We start from the raw sequence: 23,674 nt of genomic DNA on the forward strand, positions 1-23,674 counted from the left end.
CACAAGCACAGTATGTACATTTTTGGACTTAACGAAGTTTATTATGCAAAATAGATGAAGGTAAAATAGTATAAACCAAGCTATGTACATATAAAACGTGTTTAAAGTTTGTTGCGGTTGGTTGGCTCACCGAGCTGGTTCAGTCTTTTTCCGCAGACGTTTCATTACCATGTTGGATAACATCATCAGTGCAGCCTCCAGTGAAGCGCTGCTGTGTTTTCCCAGCTGCTATCTGAACTCTGGAGTCCGCTGAGCTGGATTACCTCACTTCCGGTTTTCCTTCACAGTGGAGTGTATATGGGGTCGAACTCCATGTTTTTGTTAGGAATTCCCCATTTGTCCTGCACTCTACCATGACGTCCAGCTAGGTAGAGTGCAGGACAAATAGGGAATTCCTAACAAAAGGTACACAGGAAAGCTACACACACTGATCAAGTACTGAACTTCGACAGCAACTATCCTAACACACACTAATGAAGTTGTGTGAGAACATTACTTAAATGGGCAACAATACACTGCAGCAGCACACAGCTATGCAGAGAAGAAGAGTACCTCATCCGGGTATTCAAGAACAATGGATACTCAAAAAACTGGGTCACAAGAGGCCTATTACACAAACGACACCAGGAAGATACTACACGCCCTGACACACTCATCACACTACCTTACATCAGGAACACATCTGAACCACAAGACTCTTATGGTCACTGGGCATCAGAGTAGCACACAAACCCACATCAACCCTACAACAACTGCTCACCCGAACCAAAGACCCACTACGGACAGGGCCAATGTCATAATCAAGATTCCCTGCAGAGACTGTGACAAACATTACACCAGAGGGAAATTAACAACAAGGGTACACGATTATCAACTGGCTACAAAAAGACACAACTAATACTCACTCATCTCTATCCATATGGATAAGGAGAACCACCAATTTGATTGAGATGACACCACGATCCTAGGACAAGCAAGGCGGAGACAAGCATGGGAATTCCTAGAAGCCTGGTACTCCATGAAGTAAGCCATCAACAAACACAGAGCTTGACCTCATATATACTCCACCGTGAAGGAAAACTGGAAAGGAGGTAATCCAGTTTAACAGATTCCAGAGTTCAAATAGCAGGCAGAAAAACACAATGGTGCTTCACTGGAGACTGCACTGATGATGTTACCAGCAGGGTAATGAAACGTCTGCAGAAAAACAATGAACCAGCTCGGCGAGCCAACCAACCGCAACCCGAGCTACGAATCTACTCTAAAACCTTAATGTTTAAAGTTTTGAAAAATATAATCCCATTAATCCAAAAATATTCCTTTGCAGTATGCACACCATGCAAGAATTCTCTCTTTTACACCCACAGGGCTTAATTTAACCAGGCTTCAATTCATAATCTGATCTGCAACTTCTAAACTAAACAGCTTAAGGGAGTTCCCCCAATCAGATAAAAAGTATCAATCCTTCACCTTTCAAACCGACAACCAATCCGAAAACTGGTTATTTTGTTTGTTCACAAAATTCTATTAGCTCCCAGCAGCTCAGTCTAACTTTAAAAAAAATCCCCATGGTTATAGGAATAAATTACAAAATAATCATTACCCCCTTTTAGACATAAAAGAGCTGATGTGCCACTTGTTCAAAATTCAAACATCCGAACTAAATTATACCAAAACATACATAAAATCATACAACTTACATCACACTAGGCAACTTCCTAATGTACAAAAACACACAGGCTACAAAATTGTAAGCAGTAGCACTCCCCACTGAAACAAAACTGGAAAGAACAAAAGTGCAACAGATGTAAGATGCCAAACAGCTTTCATAAAACAGAAGACCATTTTAATAAGCAAGTCCGCACTTGCAACTCCAAACTTTAACCAGATATATAAAGAAGCGATGATAGGCTCCTAGGTCCTTATAGATTGCTGATTCTCCACACTATTGTCTTTGATAGTCTACAAACTGACTGCATGAATCCCATTTTTCAGCTTTTCACCCAGAACTCTTGAGGCTATGGCAATTCAAGGGAATATTGAAAATTGCTTAAATGTTACGAAAATTTTTGACTCAGCCCACTTTCAGATAGTGAACTCTAGACTACACATAACTGAGTGAAAAAGATTGTCTTCAAGTTTCCTCTTACTTTAAATCTATGTACTCTGCTGATTTACAACTTTACTGATGGAAAAAGTTCCTTCCTATTCACGTTATCCACGTATTTCATAATCTTATACACCTCTATTCAGCCCTCTTGCAACCTTTGCTGCTTCAAGGAAAACCGCGGAGCCCCAGTCTATCCAATCTTTCATCATAGCGCAAACACTCCAGAAGGCAGAATCCTGGAAAATCTCCTCTGTACTCTCTCCAGTGCAACCACATCCTTGCTTTGATGTGGCAACCAGAGCTACATGCTGGACTCCAACCAATGTTGTATACCGTTCCAAAATAACCGCCCTACTTTTGTATTCTATGCATCATTTAATAAAGTCAAGCATCCCATATGTCTTCTTAACCACCTTACCTACGTGTTCTGCTACTACAGGGATCTGTGGATATGCATCTGATTTTCAGTATTTTCCACAGTCCTACCATTCATAGTTGGCTTCTTTACATTGTTAGCCCTTTCCAAATAAAGTAGCTCACTCTACATGCCATTACGGTGCCCATCCAACTAGCCCAACCTTCTCAAATTTAGAGCTATCCTTCTATTTACAACTCTACCAATTTCCACATTATTGACAGGCTTCTTGGTCATACCACATGAATTTAGGCCCAAATCATTTATGTGAGCCATAAACAGCAAGCATTCCAGCACAGAGCCATGCAGAACCCTACTGGTAACAAACGTTCAGTTACAGAAACATCCCTCAATATGAGTGACATTGGGGTAGGGGCTGTTCTCCTTCAGGAAGATGAACCCAGAATGTAGAGACCAATTTGGTACTTCTCCAGAAAAACTGAACAGATATCAGAAATGGTAATCCACAGTAGAGAATAAAACTCTCGGTTTATTACTCACTCTGAAACAATAAAATAGATGCATGAAATGGGCACATAGAGACCATGCTTCACCCTGACTTAAAACTATTGAATGTTTCCACAAAAGGACAAAGAACAGGAATCAGAATAAAGAATAGAATGGCACAGGAACAGGCCCTTCGGCCCACCAAGGCTACACTGACACAAACCTTGTGCCTCTACGCGGTCCACGTCCCTCCATTCTCTGCCTATATCTATTAAAATGTCTCATAAACATTGCCTCCACCACCTCCTCTCGCAGCATATTCCAGGCACTTGTCACCTCTGTATAAACAACACTCCTCTCACATCTCCTTTAAACTTACCCCCTTTTACCTTAAACTTATGAGATGGTAGAGCTTCAGCCAAAGCTTCAGGCAGACCTTACTTGCTCCATCTCTTTCTTTCTCTTTATTTTCCTCTTTTCCCTTCTGTTAGTGTTTCCTTTCTTCACTCCAGGCGTCAGCATAGATCTGGCAAAGCGCCTGTGGTGGTTTCTCAGCCTGGTCTCTCAGTGGCACATGGCAGTCTCTTGGCCCAGCATGGTCTCTAGGTGGCCTGTGACAGTCTCTCAGCATAGTGGTGTCTCAGCCTGGTCTGACAGCAGCTCGTGGCAGTGTTACAGCCTGGTCTCTTCATGGCTTGTCATGGTATCATTTTGGTCTCTTGGCTGACCGTGGCGGTCTCTTGACGTGCCACTTGGTCCTGCCAGACATGTCCCAGAGGACCAGGTGGAGACTGGGGCGTGGCAGCTTCAGCAGCAACAGCAATGGCTTCACAGCCCAACGCTTGAAGAGCGAGTGATAATGGGGGTCCCCGTGGTATCTGTGGCTGCAGTGAGAACAGGCAGCTGAGGTCTACAGAGAGCAAGGTAAGTGGAGAACTCAAAGACTGCTGCATTTTTAAACTTAATTCCTCAACGTTTCTAGTTAGGATTAAGAATAACTTTAATGTTAACTATTACCTTATTTATTTATTTTTCTACTTATTGTATGAAGGTAATGCTTAACTATTTAAACTCTGTTTCTCTTACTACTTTATACCCAAGGTTTTCATACATAGGTACCTCTGTACTTAAGATACTGTGTGGTGACATTTTACAGTTTTCACCTTACTGTTTAACTTCTGTACTTGAGTACACGTGATAATAAAATCTAAGTCGAGTAATTGACATTTCTATCCCAGGAACAGACTCTGGCCGTGCATTCTATCCAAGCCTTTCGCAATTTTTAAAATTTCTGTTAGGTCACCAGTCACCTTTCAACAGTCAATAAAAACAAACCAAGTTTGTCCAATCTTCTCCTCATAGCTAATACCCTTAAAAACTGGCAACATTCTGGTAAACCTTTTCTGTCCCCTCTCCAAAGCCTCTGCGTTCTTCTGGCACAGTGGCAAGCAGAACTGTATGCAATATTCTAAATGTGGCCAAACTAAAGTTCTATACAACTGCAACATGATTTGCCAATTTTGATATTCTATGCCCTGACCAATGAAGGCAAGCATGCTGTATGCCTTCTTGACCACCTTATACACTTGTATTGCCACTTTCAGGGAAAGTACATCTGTATGCCCGGATCCTTCTGTATGTTGGTATTACTAATTCTGTCATTTACTGTGTACTTCACTCCTGCATTAGATCTTCCAAAATACATCACCTTGCATTTGTGTGGCTTAAACTCCACCTGCTATTTCTCCACACAAGTCTCCAACCTATCTACATCCTCCTGTATCCTCTGACAATCCTTGTCACGATCTGTAGTTCCCCGAATCTTTGTGTCATCTACAAAGTTACTAATCAGATCACCTACATTCTCCTTCAAATCATTTATATAAGTTTCAAACAACAGTGGTCCTGTGGAACACTAATTGGTCACAGATTTCCAGTCAGAAAAACTCCCACTCCTATTCTGTGTATTCTATTGTAAGCTAGTTCTGAATCCATCTTACCACCTTACTGCAAATCCCATGTGACTTCATCTTTTGTATAGCCTGCCATGGGGGACGTTGTCAAAGGCTTTGCTAAAATCCATGGAGACATCAACGTACCATTACCACCCAGCCTTCAATCATAATTGTCACTTCATCAAAAAAACTCAATCAAGTTTGTGAGGTATGACCTTCCTCGCAGAAAGCCATGCTGCCCATCGCTAAAAAGTTCATATTTTTCCAAAAGTGAGTAAATCCATGCTAAGTATCTTCTCCGACAATTTCCCTACCACTGACTTAAGGCCCACCAGCATGTAATTTCCCGGATTATCCCCTGTTGCTCTTCTTAAACAAAGGAACAACTGGGATCTCTCCTGTGACTAAAGAAGATACAGATATTTCATACAAGGCCCCAGCAATTTCATTGCCTGCCTCCCTCAGCATTCTGGGATTGATCCCATCAGGTCCTGGGAACTTGTCTACCTTAATGCTTTTCAAAACACTCAACATCTCTTTTTTTATATTGACACGCTCTAGAATATCCAACATACCCCTTTCAAGACTCACTATCCACCACGTCCTTCTCCTTTGCAAATACAGATGTGAGGTATTTGTTAAGGACCTTACCCACTTCCTCCATGCATAAATTTCTTTCTTTGTCCTTGAACTGATCTACCCTTTCTCCAGTTACCTTCTTGCTCTTTATGTATAAAATACCTTGGGATTTTCCTTAATTTTTTTGTCAAAAATATTTTATGGCCCCTTTGAATCCTCAAAATTCTTTGTTTTAGTTCTTTTCTGCCACCTTTGTTTTCTTCGAGGGCTCTGACTGTCCTCTGTTTCTTGAACCTCGCATGTGCCTCCTTTTTCTTTTTGACTAAAGTTAAGAGCTGGATGGTTACGCTGTTCCATTGGACTTTGCTCCTTACAACATTCTGCTTAAAAATCACCCAAAGTGCCATGAAACCAATGTGATTTTAGATAATTAACAAAGGCTAGGGGAACCAATGTGACTGTTGTTTTATGATCTTTTTTGTTTTTCTTCCTCATTTCTCCATTTTGTAATGAGCTGATAATGAATCTCACTTCAATTTGTCATGTGGGGTAAGTGTGAAGAATCAGAACTCCAGATCACCAATGGTCGTATTGAACATAAATTACAACATATGTTTTATTTTTGTCAAAGACACACAGCCAAAGATTGATCAAGATGCAATTTAGTGGCTGCCTAGGGAGAAAGAGAGACAGGCACATACACAGACAGACACTCACTCTGGAACATCACACCTGACAAGGTGTTAAGGAAGCTTCAAAGAGAAAAATATGTTACAAGCTGAATTTGAATCTGCTGGTAGTATTTCAGATGATAAAACAAACAACATTTTGAGTGAAAAATACAAGTGCACTTTCACCTTTTCAACAATACAGAGGAATAGGAATTAAAAGTAAGCTTCAATCCTGACCTGTGTAGCAACAGCAACTCATATTCCGCTGGGGAACCCTGCAGCCCAATGGTATCAATGTGGACTTCACCAGCTTCAAAATCTCCCCTTCCCCCAATGCATCCCAAAACCAGCCCAGTTCGTCCCCTCCCCCCAATGCACCACACAACCAGCCCAGCTCTTCCCCTCCACCCACTGCATCCCAAAACTAGTCCAACCTGTCTCTGCCTCCCTAACCTGTTCTTCCTCTCACCCATCCCTTCCTCCCACCCCAAGCCGCACCTCCATCTCCTACCTACTAACCTCATCCCACCTCCTTGACCTGTCTGTCTTCCCTGGACTGACCTATCCCCTCCCTACCTCCCCACCTATACTCTCCACTCCACCTATCTTCTTTTCTCTCCATCTTCGGTCCGCCTCCCCCTCTCTCCCTATTTATTCCAGAACCCTCACCCCATCCCCCTCTCTGATGAAGGGTCTAGGCCCGAAACGTCAGCTTTTGTGCTCCTGAGATGCTGCTGGGCCTGCTGTGTTCATCCAGCCTCACATTTTATTATCTTGGATTCTCCAGCATCTGCAGTTCCCATTATCACTGTCTATGTGGCCTGATGGCTTATTGTGTGGACTAATGTGCTCTGATAGTTACCTCTGAAAAGTCATTTAAACATATCTGTGTTTTCAGTAAAAGACTCTCATTCTGAAATTTGCTAGTCAGGCACTGGCAAAAGTAGCCAAGACAAAAAATTTTCAAAAGAACCTTGAAATCGATTGATAGTTGAACACTTTTGGTAAGATCCATCACAGCAGCTGCAATGTTCAACTACCTGCTCTTCACAAACAATTTAGAAATTGATTTTTTTAAAAAATTTTATCTTTAGGACTCACCTTTATTTCAAATCTGGGTGTGTGTGTGTGTCATGTTTCTACTACTTCTTTCATTAAGTAATTAATAAACTCACTCATTTTGTTAAACTGCGCATCTTTTAAAAGTTGATTTCATTATGACAGAAAAGTATCCAAAAGGGAGAAGATCCTTTTATAATTAAATTTGTTGTGACCAACTGAGGGGAAGGGGCTATTGAAAAACCAAGAGGAGCTTGTTCATTCTCTCTCATCCAGAAGCTTAATAGTTTGAGGTATTCTGCTCAGAGCTGTAACATGCTGGGAAACCTCAGCTGGGAAATGGCCGTAATTCTGCCCATTTTCAACTATTTCCCCATCGTGCATCCACAATTTTCATTAGTCTGCTATTGGTGGCCATGCTTTCAGCTGTGTAGGCTGCAAGTTCTGCAGTTATCTCCTCTCCTACTACTTCTCAGTGCTTCGCTCCTCTATTAAGACATTTCCCAAGACCTACCTCATTTATTAATCTTTTCTTGATCTAATATCTCCTCATTTGTGGCAAGATTTGATTGATAGCCCAACTCTCACGCATATTTAGGACATTTTATTGTGCTAAAAGTACCAGTAAATGCAAATTGTTATTTCTGTGGACTAAATGCAGCCAGATTGATACAATGCAAAGAAATATTGTTGGGAGAGGTCACTAAAGGAACAGGAAATTGTTTCACATGAAGGGGCTCTCAATCAAGACATGTATAAGTAAAGTAGTTTTGAAGGAAAGAAGGGCAATGCTAGAGGAAGGGGAGCATTTGATATTATCGGTTCATAAATTCAGCACTTGTCGGCCTTGACTCCATGGCGGCGCTTTTGTCTCTGAGTCGGAAAGCTGTCAGTTCAAGTCCCATACTGGATAGCCTAGGTAAAAATGTCTGCTTATGCCACAATATAATAGAAGGAACAATATATGCTTGCAAGTGCTATCTTTGAATAGGGCACGAAACAGAGTTAATTTCTCAGGTAGACAAATTATCCTTTGGCATTGTTTGAAAAGCACAGATTTATCCTTGGTGAGGTGACACTCAATTAATATCACTAAAATAATCTGATTGACTACCTCATTGACAATTGTGACACCTTGCTTGGCACAAATGCCTGGCTATGTTGTCTACATTTCTGCAAAAGGCTACACTTCAAAAAGATACTTCGAGATCCTCCATGGTCATGGAAATGCTGTATAATCCAAAATTCTTTCCCTACTTCATCCTCTATCATGCTGAGACATTTCTAATTTTATTGACATATCTAATAACAGTTTATCATTGAGTCACTATACAATGCAGGATGCAAATATATTACCTTTTCCTGCAAGTTTGGCTGCTTTAGATGCAGCAGCAATTTGTTGTTGTAAAATTCCAGGTCCAGGAGCTTGCAGCCCTACAATCCAAAGACAGAATAAAAATTAGTAATTAATTACAGGTCACAGCTAAGGCTTCCAATCACATAGGCATTTTAGGGACAACTTAGCAGTAATCATATTTTCATTGTTGTTGCTCAGACTAAGTAGATTGAGAAAGGTCAGGAACTACTTAGACAATAATTGCAGCTAACCTTGTTTCCCTGCCTCCTCAAGTGATCCAAAGTCTGCTCCTGGTCTTTTCAACTTACCGTCCAACATTATTCACAAGTTGAGGAACCATTTCCCATAGTTAATGTGGCAAAACTGAAATGATTTTATCCAGTTCAGACCAACATTCTTTGGTCCTGATTGCAGAAAACATCCTTATTTGACATATCAGTCAGCAAATGAACATCCTCAGCCTATGGCTGAAAACTGGGTTGAGCTTCTTCCTTAATTATGTACCATTACCAAGACCATTTCATCATACCTCCAAACTGTATGCTATCCTCACCTTCATTTCTCATCCACCATTAGCAAAACTCCAGCAAAAAGTCCTTTTCAGTCTTAGCTTGGATATGTCTCGTGTGCTAGAAACTGTCGTTTCAAAGTTTGTAGTTGTAAAGATGGACCTATTGAATACGAGAACCGCAAAGAAAATTGAGAAACTGTCATTTCCAGTTTCTAAAGGAACTAAGATTAAAAACTAAATCTGGGAGATAACTAAAGGTAGGTGAAATCATATAAAAGAACACAGAGACGTTAGAGCTCAGATAATGATTTCTATCAGTACAGGCAAGTTGATGAAGATTTAGAAGTTCCGAGTGGATAATATTTTGCTGCTGTGAGTGTTTCTATTACTGGAAGATAACACTGGTGGATTAAAACATCCAGACCGTTGTTAGCAGAGTTGAGCAGGTTCTGCAGATGTATACCTTTTTTGTTGAAAATCCTTGCTATGAATCCAGACTCACGGCAAATGTGGTTGACTCTTAACTGCCCACTGCGCTATTAGGAATGGGCAATAAATCCTGCCTAACCAGCGACACCTTCATCCCGTGAATGAATAAAGAAGAAAAAAGGTCAAATCCCAGAAGAGAGGCTAAAATTCCTTCCAGGAAGCTGAAATATTGAAGGATTTTTTACTGAGATTAATAACAGACATATGGTGACTACTTTGATTCCTTGTTTTCAGCAGTTTTGTTTTGCTCTAAACAATGGAATCTTGCAGCTTCATTCTTTCAGTAAATAACTGTTATTTCAGTAAATAACTGTTATTTAAGATTTCACCTTCTTTTAAAAAAAACTGGCATTGACCAAAAATCAGAACAAAATTGCAGGCTCTTTGCAGGATTTTGAATCTGTATGTAAACACAGGTGCTGAGATTTCCAAAGGTTTAAACTAGTCATAAAATTCACCATTTAATCCTATCTCTTTTGCAAAGCACCTCAAACTACAAAAGAAATACAGAAGTTGCAACTGAAATTACATGAAGTGAAGCTGGCAAGGGTGGATAGAAATGGGAAACAGGTCTTCAAAACAGAAAATCATTTGGCTAGCATGATCTGAAGAAAGAGTTTTTTTAAGCAAAGAAGGAACTAATAATTTGACAATGAATTGAGACCTACTTTGTTTTGATCTAGCTATTGTTCTGACCAAGTTGGTGGGGTTGACAGTGGAGAATGCTCCTTATACCATACCTCTACTGGCCACAACAGACTCGGAATTTAAAGTGAAGAACTGCGGATGCTTGAAATCTGCAAAAGGGTCACTGGACTCAAAATGTTAACTCTGCTTTCAATCCACAGATGCTGCCAGGCCTGCTGAATTCTCCAGCAATTTCTGTTTGTATCAGATTCCCAGCATTAGCAGCTCTTTCATAAAATCCCCAGTGCGGAAAGAGGCCATACGGTCCAAAAAGTCAACACTGACCCTCTGAAGAGCATCCTACCCAGACCCATCCTCTTACTCTTTCCCTGTAACCCTACATTTCCCATGGCTAATCCACCTAATTTACATATCCGTGGGCACAATGGGCAGTTTAGCATGGCCAATCCACCCAACCTGCACATATTTGGACTATGGGAGAAAACCAGAGCACGTGGCAGAAACCAGGAAAAATGTGTAAACTTCACACTGACAGTTGCCTGAGGGTGGAATAAAACCTGGGTTCCTGGCACTATGAGGCAGCAGAGCTACCCACTGGGCTGGCATGCCACCCATTGAATTCACACAACTTGCTGGTGAGAAATAACTTATGTTTTGACTATAATTTTGATCAATAAAATTAGGAGAGATATTGGAGAATGTGAGGGAAATAATAATAAAGGAACATTTTAAAAACAGTGGGGCAGGCAGCATCAGAGCAGGCAAGTTGACGTTTCAGGTCGGGACCCTTCACCCCTGCTCCTCTGATGCTGCCTGGCCTGCTGTGCTCCTCTAGCTCCACACTTATCTCTGGCTCCAGAATCGGCAGTTCTTAATCTCTCATTTTATAAACAGTATCCCATTACTTACTAAATCAAACCATAAAATTTCTAATATAAGGGATAGTGCTGTTCTAGCAAATAGGTTCAATATACCACTTGGAAAGCGAGTAGGCAACAAATCTATACTTGTAAACATTCAAGGAAAGTTGAGAAATGGAAAAGGTCTGGTCATATGGTGAAGCTGTCTGTTAACAAAAATAATAGTGTAGAGGATAAGTTGATTAAATAAAGTCACTATGCTTCCACTACCATAAGACAGAGCATATAAACGCAAATAGCGTGATGTTGAAACATAAATCAGCAGTAATAGTTAGGGATGTCTAAGAAGTCTGTCAATAAAACTGTAGCAATAATGGAAATGGATGATGGAACAGTAGCAATAGAACAATTGCTAAGAACCTATTAGAATGTCGGACAATGCTCAGAATAATCAGGGAGGTTATTCCTTGGTTTCTAATGCAGTGAGGCGGGTTATTGGAATTCTAAAGGAGAACTCCCTTACTCCCCCCAACAATCACAGAAGCATATTAGCATTTTGAGAGATGATCATGTTTATGAAAATTGCTTCCATAACAGCTCAAGTGGCAGCTGGACTCACTGTGGTGTCTGGGAAGCAGAGAACTCTGTGGTAACATATTTAGCATAGTACATAGAACATAGAACATCACAGCACAGTTCAGGCCCTTCAGCCCTTGATGTTGTGCCGACCTGACATACCAATCTGAAGCTCATCTAACCTACACTATTCCACGTACATCCGTATGCTTGTCCAATGACAACCTAAATGTACTTAAAGTTGGCAAATCTACTACCATTGGAGGCAAAGCGTTCCATATCCTTACTCCTCTGAGTAAAGAAACTACCTCTGACATCTGTCCTATATCTTTCACCCCTCAGTTTAAAGCTATGTCCCCTCGTCCTCGCCGTCACCATCCTAGGAAAAAGGCTCTCCCTATCCACCTTATCTAACCCTCTGATTATCTTATATGTCTCAATTAAGTCACCTCTCAACCTTCTTCTCTCTAACGAAAACAGCCTCAAGTCCCTCAGCCTTTCCTCGTAAGACCTTCCCTCCATACCAGGCAACATCCTAGTAAATCTCCTCTGCACCCTTTCCAAAGCTTCCACATCCTTCTTATAATGCTGTGACCAGAACTGTATGCAATTAGCAGTCACACTATAGATGAAAACCAGCCAGGCAGAGGGAATGGATGACTTCTGGGCAGTCTCCTCACAGTACTGGGGACCCAGGTTTGATACCAGTGACTGTCCTCATAGAGTTTGCACATTCTCTTTGTGTCTGTGTAGGTTTTCTCCAGGTGCTCTGGTTTCCTCCCACAGTCTGAAAATATGCAGGTCAGGTGGATTGGTCATGCTAAATTGCCCATAGAGTCCAGGGATGTGTAGGTCAGGTGAATTAACCATGGTGAATGCAGGGTTACAGGTATAGTGTATGGCATGGGTCTGGGTGGGACGCTCTTTGGAAGGTCGGTGTGGATTTGATGGGCTAAATGGCCTGCTTGATGCTGCAGGGGTTCTATAACTTTAACAGCAGACAGATACAATAGAGACTCAGTAACTGATGTTTCATTTAAGATGCTGGTGAGGGCAATGGCTCATCAGAGAATGTAATTTGTTAAGCTTATGACATCACAAGTGGCTTGCTGCACAGATGAGACAGAAGGAGAGTGGAAGGGACTATATTGGTAGGTCCTGTGATAGTTAAATGGACAGATAGCAGTTCCTGTGACTGTTAAAATTACTCTAGAGTGGCTTATTCTTCCCTGGTATCAGGGTCGAGGGTGTCACAAAGCAGCTACCACACATTTTTTTGGTTGAGGATGAAGAACTATAAAGGTCATGGTCCATATTGACATTGACAGGCAGAAAGTGGCATGAAGTCCTGAATGTAAAATTTAGGGAGGCAGGCAATAACTCAAGACTACTCCTAATACCATGTGCTAGTGACTAAAGAAATAGGCATAATAGAAATAAGAACAAGTAACTGGAAAACTGGTGCAGGAGGGAGTGCTTCAGATTTCTGGGGCAGGTGGGTTACAACTTACTAGTAGTTATTACAGTGTGGAGCTGGAGGAACACAGCAGGTCAGGCAGCATCAGGGGAACAGGAAAGTCATGCTTTGGATTTACGCCCTTCATCAGGATGTGAAGTCTGTAAATCTGAAACATTGACTTTCCTGCTCCTCTGAAGCTGCCTGGCCTGCTGTATTCCTCTGGCTCCACATCATATTGACAGTGACTTCAGCAGCTGAAATTCTTGCTAATCCTGTCCAATTTACTAGTACTTTATTTGAGGCCACTTTGCAAGCCTAGCAAGGGGATTTACTAGGCTGCTTTGAGAAGGTTTAAACCAGTTTGTCACAAGCATTGGAACCTGGTAATAAATTCAGACAAAATGAAAACAAAACTGATTTTTGGCAAGTGGAAATGCAGTATCTGAAAATAAAAAGCAGCAGAAACAAGTCCTAGAATTCAACAAGGGCAAGATTACAGAATTGTGTCAAAAAGGTAAAATTAAAAGTTTTCTATCTGAATTCATGCAGTATTTGTAATGAAATAAGTGAGTTGATGGCACTAGTTTAACAAAAAGTAGTATGATTTATTCCCATTAGAGAGGTGACTATGGGGTGACAAATACTGAGATTTTAATATTAAAGGATATTCAACATTTAGGAAAGCAAGTCAACAATTCAAAGGAATTTGGCTGGTGAATCTGTGTGTTAGTGAGAGAGCTTCTTCAAGCAGAACAGCACAATGTAAAAGCATTTCTGAAGAATGGTCCAGGCCTGAAACATCAGCTTTTCTGCTCCTCTGATGCTGCTTGGCCTGCTGCATTCATCCAGCTCTACACCTTGTTATCTCAGGAAGCATTGGTAGGAGTGTTTTATAGCGACCAAACAGTGATGGCAATGTAAGGCAAGGCATAAATTGGGAAATTAGACACATATGTAATAAGAGGAATGCAGTGGTCACTAGCGGCTACAATCTACTTATGGATTGGCTAAATCGAATGAGCACCTATCTGATGAAGAAAAACTTCCTGGAATATATTCAACACAGTTAAGGATAGTTCAAAGCAATTCTACAAGTATTAAGAACAGAAGAGCATCTAGTGAGAGAGTAGGGCCCTTTAAAGATCAACGAGGTTGTTTTTGTGTTGAACCTCAGGAACTGGGAGAATGAATATTTTGTATCAATTTTTACTGTGGAAAAAAAAAATCAAAGCTAGAGAACTCAGTGAAATATAAAAATTGATATTTTGAACACACTTCACTTACAGAAGGGGGCATGCTGAAGATCTTAGAAAACATAAAGGTGGGTAAATTTCTGGGACCTAATCAAGGATATCCAGGATATTTTGGGACATTAGGAAGGAAATTGATGGGCACCTAACAGAAATACTTGTATCATCTATAGCCCCACAGGTGAGGTGTCAGAGGGCTGGAGAGTGGCAAATCAGAAAAGCTGTAGGGAGAAGCCTGGAAACTATGAATTTGACATTGGTGGTAAGTTGTTGGAGGTAATTCTGAAGGATAGGATTTGCATGCATTTGAGACATGGAATGATTAGGGATAGCCAACATGGGTTTGGGCAAGAAAAATTGTGTCTCACAAACCTGATTGAGTTTTTTGAGGAAGTAACCCAAAAAAAATTGATGAGGGCAGAGCGGTAGAAGTTATTTACTTGGACTTCAGCAAAACCTTTGATAAGGTTCTGCTTAGCAGACTAATTAGTAAAAGTTAGATCACATGGGATTCAGGGTGAGCTTGTCAATTGCATGCAATATTGCCTTCACGGTAGGAGACAGAAGGTGGTGGTAGAGCGTTGTTCTTGAATTGGAGGCCTGTGGCCAGTGGTGTTCCACCGGGATCAGTACTGCGTCCACTTTTATTTGTCAATTACATGAATAATTTGGATGGGAATTTAGGAGTCATCGAAAGTTTGCAGATGACACCAAAGTTAGTGGTATCGTGGACAGTGAAGAAAGTTATCTAAGATTACTAAGAGATCTTGCTCAATTGGGTCAGTGGGCTGAGGAGTGGCAGATGGCGTTTAATTTCAATAAATGCGAGGTATTGTGTTTTGGTAAAACAAGAGCAGGATTTATACAATTAATGGTAAAGTCCTGGTCAGAGTTGTAGAACAGAGAGGCCGATGAGTTCAGGCATACAGTACTTTGAAATTTGCATCAGGGTGTTTAAGAGGCCGTTTAGCATTCTTGCCTTCACTGCTCAGTCCTTTGTGTAAGTGTTGAGATGTCATATTGAGGTTGGACAGGAGGTTGGTGAGGCCTCTTGTTGAATACTGTATGCTATTCCAGTCTTCCTGCTGTTGGAAAGATATTATTAAACTGGAGAGGGTTCAGAAAAGATTCACCAGGCTGCTGCTGGGAATGGAAGGTTTGAGTTGTAAAAAAAATACCTGGAAAGGCTGAGATTTTTTTCTCACTGGAAAGAAGGAGGTTGAGAGGTGACCTTACAGAGATTTATAAAATCATGAGGGGCTTGAATATAGTGAATAGCAAAGGTCTTTTCATAGAATCCCTACAGTGTGGAAGCTTGCCATTTGGCCCATCAGGTCCACTCTGACCCTCGGAAGAGCATCCCATCCAGACCCACCCCCTACCCAATCCTTGTATTTCCCACCCTATTCCTGCATTCCCCACCCTAGACACTATGGGCAATTTAGCATAGCCAATCCACCTAACCCGCACATCTTTGGACTGTGGGAGGAAACTGGAGCACCCAGACGAAACCCACGCAGACACAGGGAGAATGTGCAAACAATCACCTGAGACTGGAAATGAACTGCTGTGCTAACCACTGAGCCACCATGCTGCCCTAAGGTGTGGAATTTAAAACTAAGGGGCATATATCGAGGTGACAGAAGAAAGAAACATGAGGGGTAACGTTTTTATACAGACCGGTTTACGTGTGGAATGAACCACCAGAGGAAGTGATGTTTAAAAGACATCATGTGTATGAATATGAAAGGTTTGTAGGAATATGGGCCAACAGCAGTTAGGTGGGACTAGTTTAGATTGGGGTTATGGTGGGGTGGACTGGTTGGACTGAAGAGTCTGTTTGACACTATAATCAGGATAGATCTATCCCACTGTGACTATGATCCTCCTACCACCTCATCGACAGCTAGCTGGTTCTGGGACGTAGACACAAAAAAGTAGCAGTGAAAGGTGAACTTTTGTTGACCCGCAATTTCTTCAAACCGCGTGAATATAGCATCAAAATAACGATCAAACAAGAAGCAGCAGGCAAGATGGGGGTGGCGAACACAGGCGGTTGGCGCGCGCGCGGCTCGCGGGGACGGGCGGTTGGCGCGCGCGCGCGGGGACCGGGGGGGGGCTCATGAACAACGTTTTGAATGCAGAAGAAATGATCATCCACTATGATGAAGCCGGTTCCACAGGAAAAAGTAGTATGTATCGAGCACTTTCTAATTTATATTTGTTTTCTGTCCGTACGCGCTGATAATGAAGAATTAATAAAAAATATTCACTATTTGCAGACTTTCAATACTGTGTATTAGATGAACCTGCTGTGTCTTTCCCATTGGGTCCAAGGATGTTGGTTAGGTGGATAAGTCATGGGAAATGCATGGTTTACAGGGACAGGGTGAGTCTGGTTGGGATGCTCCAAGGGTCAGTGTGGACTTGTTGGGCCGAAGGGCCTGTTTCCACACTAGGGATTTTATGTATGAAAACTTAAAGAGAGGGTGGATACTGTTGAGTGGAGGAAACAGGAATGAAATCAGTTTCTTATTTTGATGTATATCTGACCTTAAGCGAAGTGCAATATGAATCGGCTAACCTATTTTAGCATTAGAAGTGTTTACAATACTTACCAAAGCTCAATCGTTTTAGTATACAAAATCCGAACCATTATCATTAGACTATAAGATAACAAGGTTTAGAGCTGGATGAACACAGCAGGCCAAGCAGCGTCAGAGGAGCAGGAAAGTTGATGTTTCGGGTCTGGACCCGTCTTCAGGTCCGAACCTGAAACGTCAGCTTACCTGCTCTTCTGATGCTGCCAGGCCTGCTGTGTTCATCCAGCTCTACACCTTGTCATCGCAGATTCTCAAGCATCTGCAGTTCCTACTATCTCATTATCATCAGTGTGTGGTTTCTTAGACTAGTTAGTCAGACAGGCACATAACGCTCCAGGGACCAGGGTTTGAATCCCATCACAGCAGATGGTCTAATTGGATTCAATAAAAAAAATCAGAATTTAATGTTTAATTAATGAGCGTGATTGAGGGGAGAGAAGATTGGCCATATGCTCTGATATTTGTACCAAAGATTCAAGGAGGATGAGAAAGGTGAAAATAGGCACTGGAGTAATTTGAGAACACAACTTAAAAATAAATAAACCACTAGGCTAAAGGTGTAGTGGAGGTTCAAAAGGATAAGGCTGATGGAATTTACTGTCGGTGAGATTCTGCTGAATTTTACGTGGCATTTGATTCAGGATAATTAAGCAGCTGGCAATTAGGGAGGTAAAATCTTGGAGAAATGAAAGTAACTGAAGTTATGGTGTAGAAGGGTTAAGATTGTTTCATCAAGTGTATTTTAATGACTACGCAATTAAAATGAAAATTAAGTTAGGAGTCAAATGACAATGGCAGTCACAATCATAAAAAAACTCATTTCTTCTAACATCTATTTTGCTTTTTATAAAAAGAACGCATTATTTGGAGTCACAGTTTACCAATCAAGGTGGAAAAACAAACAATTTTTGTGAATGATTTTCAATTTATAGTCTTTTCAGACTTACAGCCTGCACCAAACAGCTCTAAAATGGTATATGCACACATTGTTATGGGCTGTTCATTTAGTGACTTCAGATGATGTACTCTCTTGGCGGCTTGTTGTTCCTGTTGAGAGTGCTTGATCATAGCATTGCACTGGTCTTTAAAATTCAGTGTGTCTACTAAAGTTGATGAGACCCAAAGGGATGGAGCTGTTGTATGAGGAAGCTGCCTTTTTTTGATCCCATGATATCCTTAGCAGCAAGACTGCCACAATTGTACAAATAATCTAGTTAAAAATACAAGAATGTATGTTAGTGACATACCAATTTAAAAGAATTGCAAATAATTGCAACTGAATTCAAAGTGTGGAAAAAATAGAGTTTAGCATAAAAGGAAAAATCAACAAGACCAGTTGATGTATTGTAAGCATCAATGCTTGTAAACAAAGTGACATTACTTGCAAAAGCCATCCAAAAAACCTTTTCACTGGCAAGTTTTATTTCCAGTATTTATTTCTACTGGCACTATAAATTTCTGCCGATGTGTGATGAAGTTAAATATGGTTTTCTAAGTGATGACACTCTGAAGGTAAGCTTCAAATTGACAATCATGGGCACATTACCATGATTTCCTTTTATCGGCTTGTCATGTTAGGTACCCGGCTAGAAGTGCCGATAAATAAGTTTGGACCTCTTGCATCAAAATAAATTAATACTGTAGAGTTAATCCCAATCAGTAGACCACTTCCAACACAGCCCCTCTACTTTTCTAATGACAACTAATACCCTTTTGTCTGTTCCTTTCAGTAGATAATTGTTCAAGGGAATTTGACTGAAAACTAAGTTGTAACATGGAATTCTTTTATTATACCTACCACCAAGTCATCTGTTTGATGACTTAAACAAATTACAACACTTGCCTCCAGATGCAATGCAACTGCAAAAATAGGGAAGGTGAGGAAGACAGGGAGGGAACTAAATTAAAATGGAGTGGCTGGGGAGAATAATCCACCCAGCCCCTGTGGTATCCACCTCTCCTTTTCTATCCAAAGATGCTTTTATGCACCACTAAAATGTTGCTACACCACACCACACCACCTATTGTTTATTTCCTTGATCTTCCATTAAATTATCTGCGTTTATGGATATCTCCCTTTATATCAATGCAGTCAATTAATTAACTCCAATAACTTGCTCAACTGCACTTTATTAACATTCCCCTTAGTGAAACTTATGCACAAAAATCTTTGAAAAAAATTCATATTCTTACCTTTTCATACAAGCAGTAACAACTTTAAAATTCCATACAATACAGACCATCTTTCATGAAAGAAAGAAAATGAGACAAAGTTGATGTGATGGCAAGCTACAAGGTTGGCACTAAACATATGGCATCCAGCCCAACCTTGGCTGGGAAAGTTTTCTTACATTCTTCCACTTTTCACCTCATTACTTATTTAACTAAAAACTGTTAGACTGAATTTCTGGAATTGTGGCCAGAGCAGTGATGCGATCATCCTGCTTTCACATCTCTGCTACTATACTTCATGTTCAGTTGCATATCATTTCAGACCTGATGAGCAATTCCTGACTTGTAAACTGACACTGGTGATGTTGCAAAGCAAAGGCAAGATTACGCTCCATTTTTAGGATAGGGATCTGATGCTGGTGGACAATGTGATGGAGAGGAGGGCTGTTCTGTTTTTTACTGAACATCTAACAGGTTCAGGTCACCTGACCCAATCAACTTGGACACAGCTGCACAGCATTGTAGTACAAGTGAACAGGGATGCACTGCAGGCACAGTAAGAAGGTCAATGCTCTTCAAGGATAAGTACCACTATCTTCTCTTTACTTCTTCACACTCACATGGTTGGCACTAAACTTAATGACCATAGCATACACCTCTCACCAGGTCTCATGGACTACAACTCAGTATTGAAAGGAACATGTCCATTCATGGGCTCATAACCATCACGTTTTTCCTAACCGACTAACCCTTGACGCCTCTACATTTCCTGATTACTCACTAGAAACACTCCACTACCTCTAACTTCATTTTCACCATTCTCAAACTTTTTTTTTCCCACCTGCCGTAAAAGATGGCCCATATTCAGGCAGAGAGGTCCAACCAGATTTTCTTTGGGGGTGTGGGGTGCGGGAATATGTGTCTGATAAGATGGATCCTCCTCCTTGCACAAGGAGAAAAATAATAGATCTGGCTAAAGTAAACAGGATTTCTCAAGTAAGGATAGGAACACTTGTCAGTTGGAAGCCATCTAATAAGCTTCATTTGGCTGTGCTGCACTCCCATTGCCACCAAAATGTTTACTTATTCTTAATCTACTCAAGCTTTTGCACATCTTCAAAAATTAATTCCATCTCTTATGATAGCATTAATGGCACCTAGCAAACCGCTACAATGATATAAGGATCAGATTCACCTAACTTCACCTGGGAGGAGGAAACCAAAAATACCACAAGAGGATGTACTGCAAGGTAGTCACATGGATACTCCATGAGCTCAAACACTTTCACCTCCATGGGTATTCTTTCCAGATTAGACTAAGAAGAACACAATCTGATGAACACATTTTTGACATGTTTGCAGCTGGTCCAAGGAGAAATGCTCCAAGCCTTTGACACTGAAAGCACTCCCAGAGGTCAGACACTTGCTCATCAGGAGAACTACTCATCCCTGTTCTCAGCTATTAACAGTTTGGCCAACAGGCAGAGCCAAGCATTGGGCAGGTTTGCCAAATACACCGTATGAATTGGAATTAAGACTGAAAGAGTCCAGCAATGCTATCAGTTCTTTACATACTCCAGCATGTGGATGCATGGCTGCTAATGATATAGGTAGAACCACGAAGGAGGTTCTGCTGAGGGAATGAGAGGTTAAGTGCTGAATAAAAAGATATAACCTTCGTATTGTTACCTGGATCACGTGTAAATTAGCATATAATAAACACAAATTGACAAATGAATGAGTGGCTGAAACACTAGTGTGATAAAGAGAGTAGTGAGCTGCTGGAATTTGTCATCACAAAGTATTTGATGCCAAAACAGGGATTTTAAAGGAGTCAGATGTAGATCATAAGGCTAGAGGGATCAAAGGTTATGGGAAAAAAGTAGGAACAGAGTACTGAGTTGGATGATCAGCCATGATCATACTGAATGGTGAAGCAGCCATGAAGAGCCAAGTGACCTAGATCTGGTTCTGGTTCATTGAGCACTGACTAGTATTGGGAAAGTAGGATATGTACTATTGGGTAATAAAATGTGAGGCTGGATGAACACAGCAGGCCAAGCAGCATCTCAGGAGCACAAAAGCTGACGTTTCGGGCCGAGACCCTTCAGAGAGGGGGATGGGGTGAGGGTTCTGGAATAAATAGGGAGAGGGGGAGGCGGACCGAAGATGGAGAGAAAAGAAGATAGGTGGAGAGAGTATAGGCGGGGAGGTAGGGAGGGGATAGGTCAGTCCAGGGAAGAGGGACAGGTCAAGGAGGTGGAATGAGGTTAGTAGGTAGATGGGGGTGCGGCTTGGGGTGGGAGGAAGGGATGGGTGAGGGGAAGAACAGGTTAGGGAGGCAGAGACAGGTTGGACTGGTTTTGGGATGCAGTGGGTGGAGGGGAAGAGCTGGGCTGGTTGTGTGGTGCTGTGGGGGGAGGGGACGAACTGGGCTGGTTTAGGGATGCAGTTGGGGAAGGGGAGATTTTGAAACTGGTGAAGTCCACATTGATACCATTAGGCTGCAGGGTTCCCAGGCGGAATATGAGTTGCTGTTCCTGCAACCTACGGGTGGCATCATTGTGGCACTGCAGGAGGCCCATGATGGACATGTCATCTAAAGAATGGGACGGGGAGTGGAAATGGTTTGTGACTGGGAGGTGCAGTTGTTTGTTGTAAACTGAGCAGAGGTGTTCTGCAAAGCGGTCCCCAAGCTTCCGCTTGGTTTCCTCAATGTAGAGGATGCCACACCAGGTACAGTGGATGCAGTATACCACGTTGGTAGACGTGCAGGTGAACCTCTGCTTAATGTGGAATGTCATCTTGGGGCCTGGGATAGGGGTGAGGGAGGAGGTGTGGGGGCAAGTGTAGCATTTCCTGCGGTTGCAGGGGAAGGTGCCGGGTGTGGTGGGGTTGGAGGGCAGTGTGGAGCGAACAAGGGAGTCACGGAGAGAGTGGTCTCTCCGGAAAGCAGACCGGGGTGGGGATGGAAAAATGTCTTGGGTGGTGGGGTCGGATTGTAGATGGCGGAAGTGTCGGAGGATGATGCGTTGTAATCCTAGGTGAATCTGATCCTTATATCATTGTAGCGGTTTGCTAGGTGCCATTAATGCACAAACTTTATTACACACAGTTTCCAAACCTTCTTCAGTGTCCCATTTTTGAGCCTGTAGCTCAAGGAATATGTTACAGATATACACAGGTTATGTGTGTAGGCAAAATAACTCTTGGCAAATAAATGTGTGAAAATGTGAGGTTACGCACATTAGCAGGAAGAAAATGACGAACTGAATATTGCTTAGATAACAAGGTGTACAGCTGGATGAATGCAGCAGGCCAAGCAGCAAAGGAGCGGAGTCTAGGGTCAGAGGGTCTAGCAGGTTCAAAAGGGTCTAGGCTCAAAACATCAGCTTTCCTGCTCCTCTGATGCTGCTTTGCCTGCTGTGTTCATCCAGCTCTACACCTTGTTATCTCAGATTCTCCAGCATCTGCAGTTCCTACTATCTCTGAATATTACTTAAATGGGAAAGAGTGCAGTAAGCTACAAGCACAAAAAAGTTGGGAGTCCTCATGCATAAATCATAAAAAAAACCATGACACTAGTTCAGCTGCTAACAGAAGGCAAATGGAATGCTGGCCTTTATTGGAAGGAATTGGATTAAAATTAGGGGAGGTCTTGGTGATTCTACGCAAGGCAGTAATCAGACCATAGCTGAAATACTGAGATAATGGGAACTGCAGATGCTGGAGAATTCCAAGATAATAAAATGTGAGGCTGGATGAACACAGCAGGCCAAGCAGCATCTCAGGAGCACAAAAGCTGACGTTTCGGGCCTAGAGAGAGTATAGGTGGGGAGGTAGGGAGGGGATAGGTCAGTCCAGGGAAGAGGGACAGGTCAAGGAGGTGGAATGAGGTTAGTAGGTAGATGGGGGTGCGGCTTGGGGTGGGAGGAAGAACAGGTTAGGGAGGCAGAGACAGGTTGGACTGGTTTTGGGATGCAGTGGGTGGAGGGGGGGGGAGGGGGAGAAGAGCTGGGCTGGTTGTGTGGTGGAGTGGGGGGAGGGGACGAACTGAGCTGGTTTAGGGATGCAGTTGGGGAAGGGGAGATTTTGAAACTGGTGAAGTCCACATTGATACCATTAGCTGAAATACTGAACAGTTTTTGTTCTTTTTTTAGAAGAAATGGTACACTGGCTTTGGACGCAGTCCAGAGAAGTTTCAGTGGGTTAATCCTGAGTTCAGAGGCACTGCATTATGAAGAGAGGTCATGTAGTTTGAGGCTGACTCATTAGAAGGAAGATGAATGAGAGGTAACCTAGTTAAAACAAAGATTCTTAAAGGACTGGACAAGGTGGATGCAGAAAGTCTGTCTGTCTGTGGGAAAGTTTATGACCAGAGGGGATTCTCTCAGAGTAAGGGGTTGCCCACTTAAAACAGACGAAGTCTGTGGACTTCTTTTCCACAAAAGGGCTGGCTGTTAATTAAAAAAAAGTCTTAACCTTGAATATAAATCAAGAGAATCCAGGGTTA

The 23,674-nt window shown here is 41.9% G+C and overlaps 1 protein-coding gene across 11 annotated transcripts in view; it reads right to left on the reverse strand.

The window, feature by feature from the left end:
* The window catches only part of elna (elastin a), a 229,937-nt gene that overhangs the window by 184,687 nt on the left and 21,576 nt on the right, over positions 1-23,674 (reverse strand). For all 11 annotated transcript variants that reach the window (XM_059655517.1, XM_059655511.1, XM_059655521.1 and 8 more), the window contains exon 3: positions 8,593-8,670. In XM_059655517.1, coding sequence (XP_059511500.1) covers positions 8,593-8,670 — 78 coding nt within the window. The remainder of the gene's footprint in view (positions 1-8,592; positions 8,671-23,674) is intronic.

The sequence above is a fragment of the Stegostoma tigrinum genome, chromosome 27 (assembly GCF_030684315.1).
Source record: "Stegostoma tigrinum isolate sSteTig4 chromosome 27, sSteTig4.hap1, whole genome shotgun sequence".
Classification (NCBI taxonomy): Eukaryota; Metazoa; Chordata; class Chondrichthyes; order Orectolobiformes; family Stegostomatidae; genus Stegostoma; species Stegostoma tigrinum.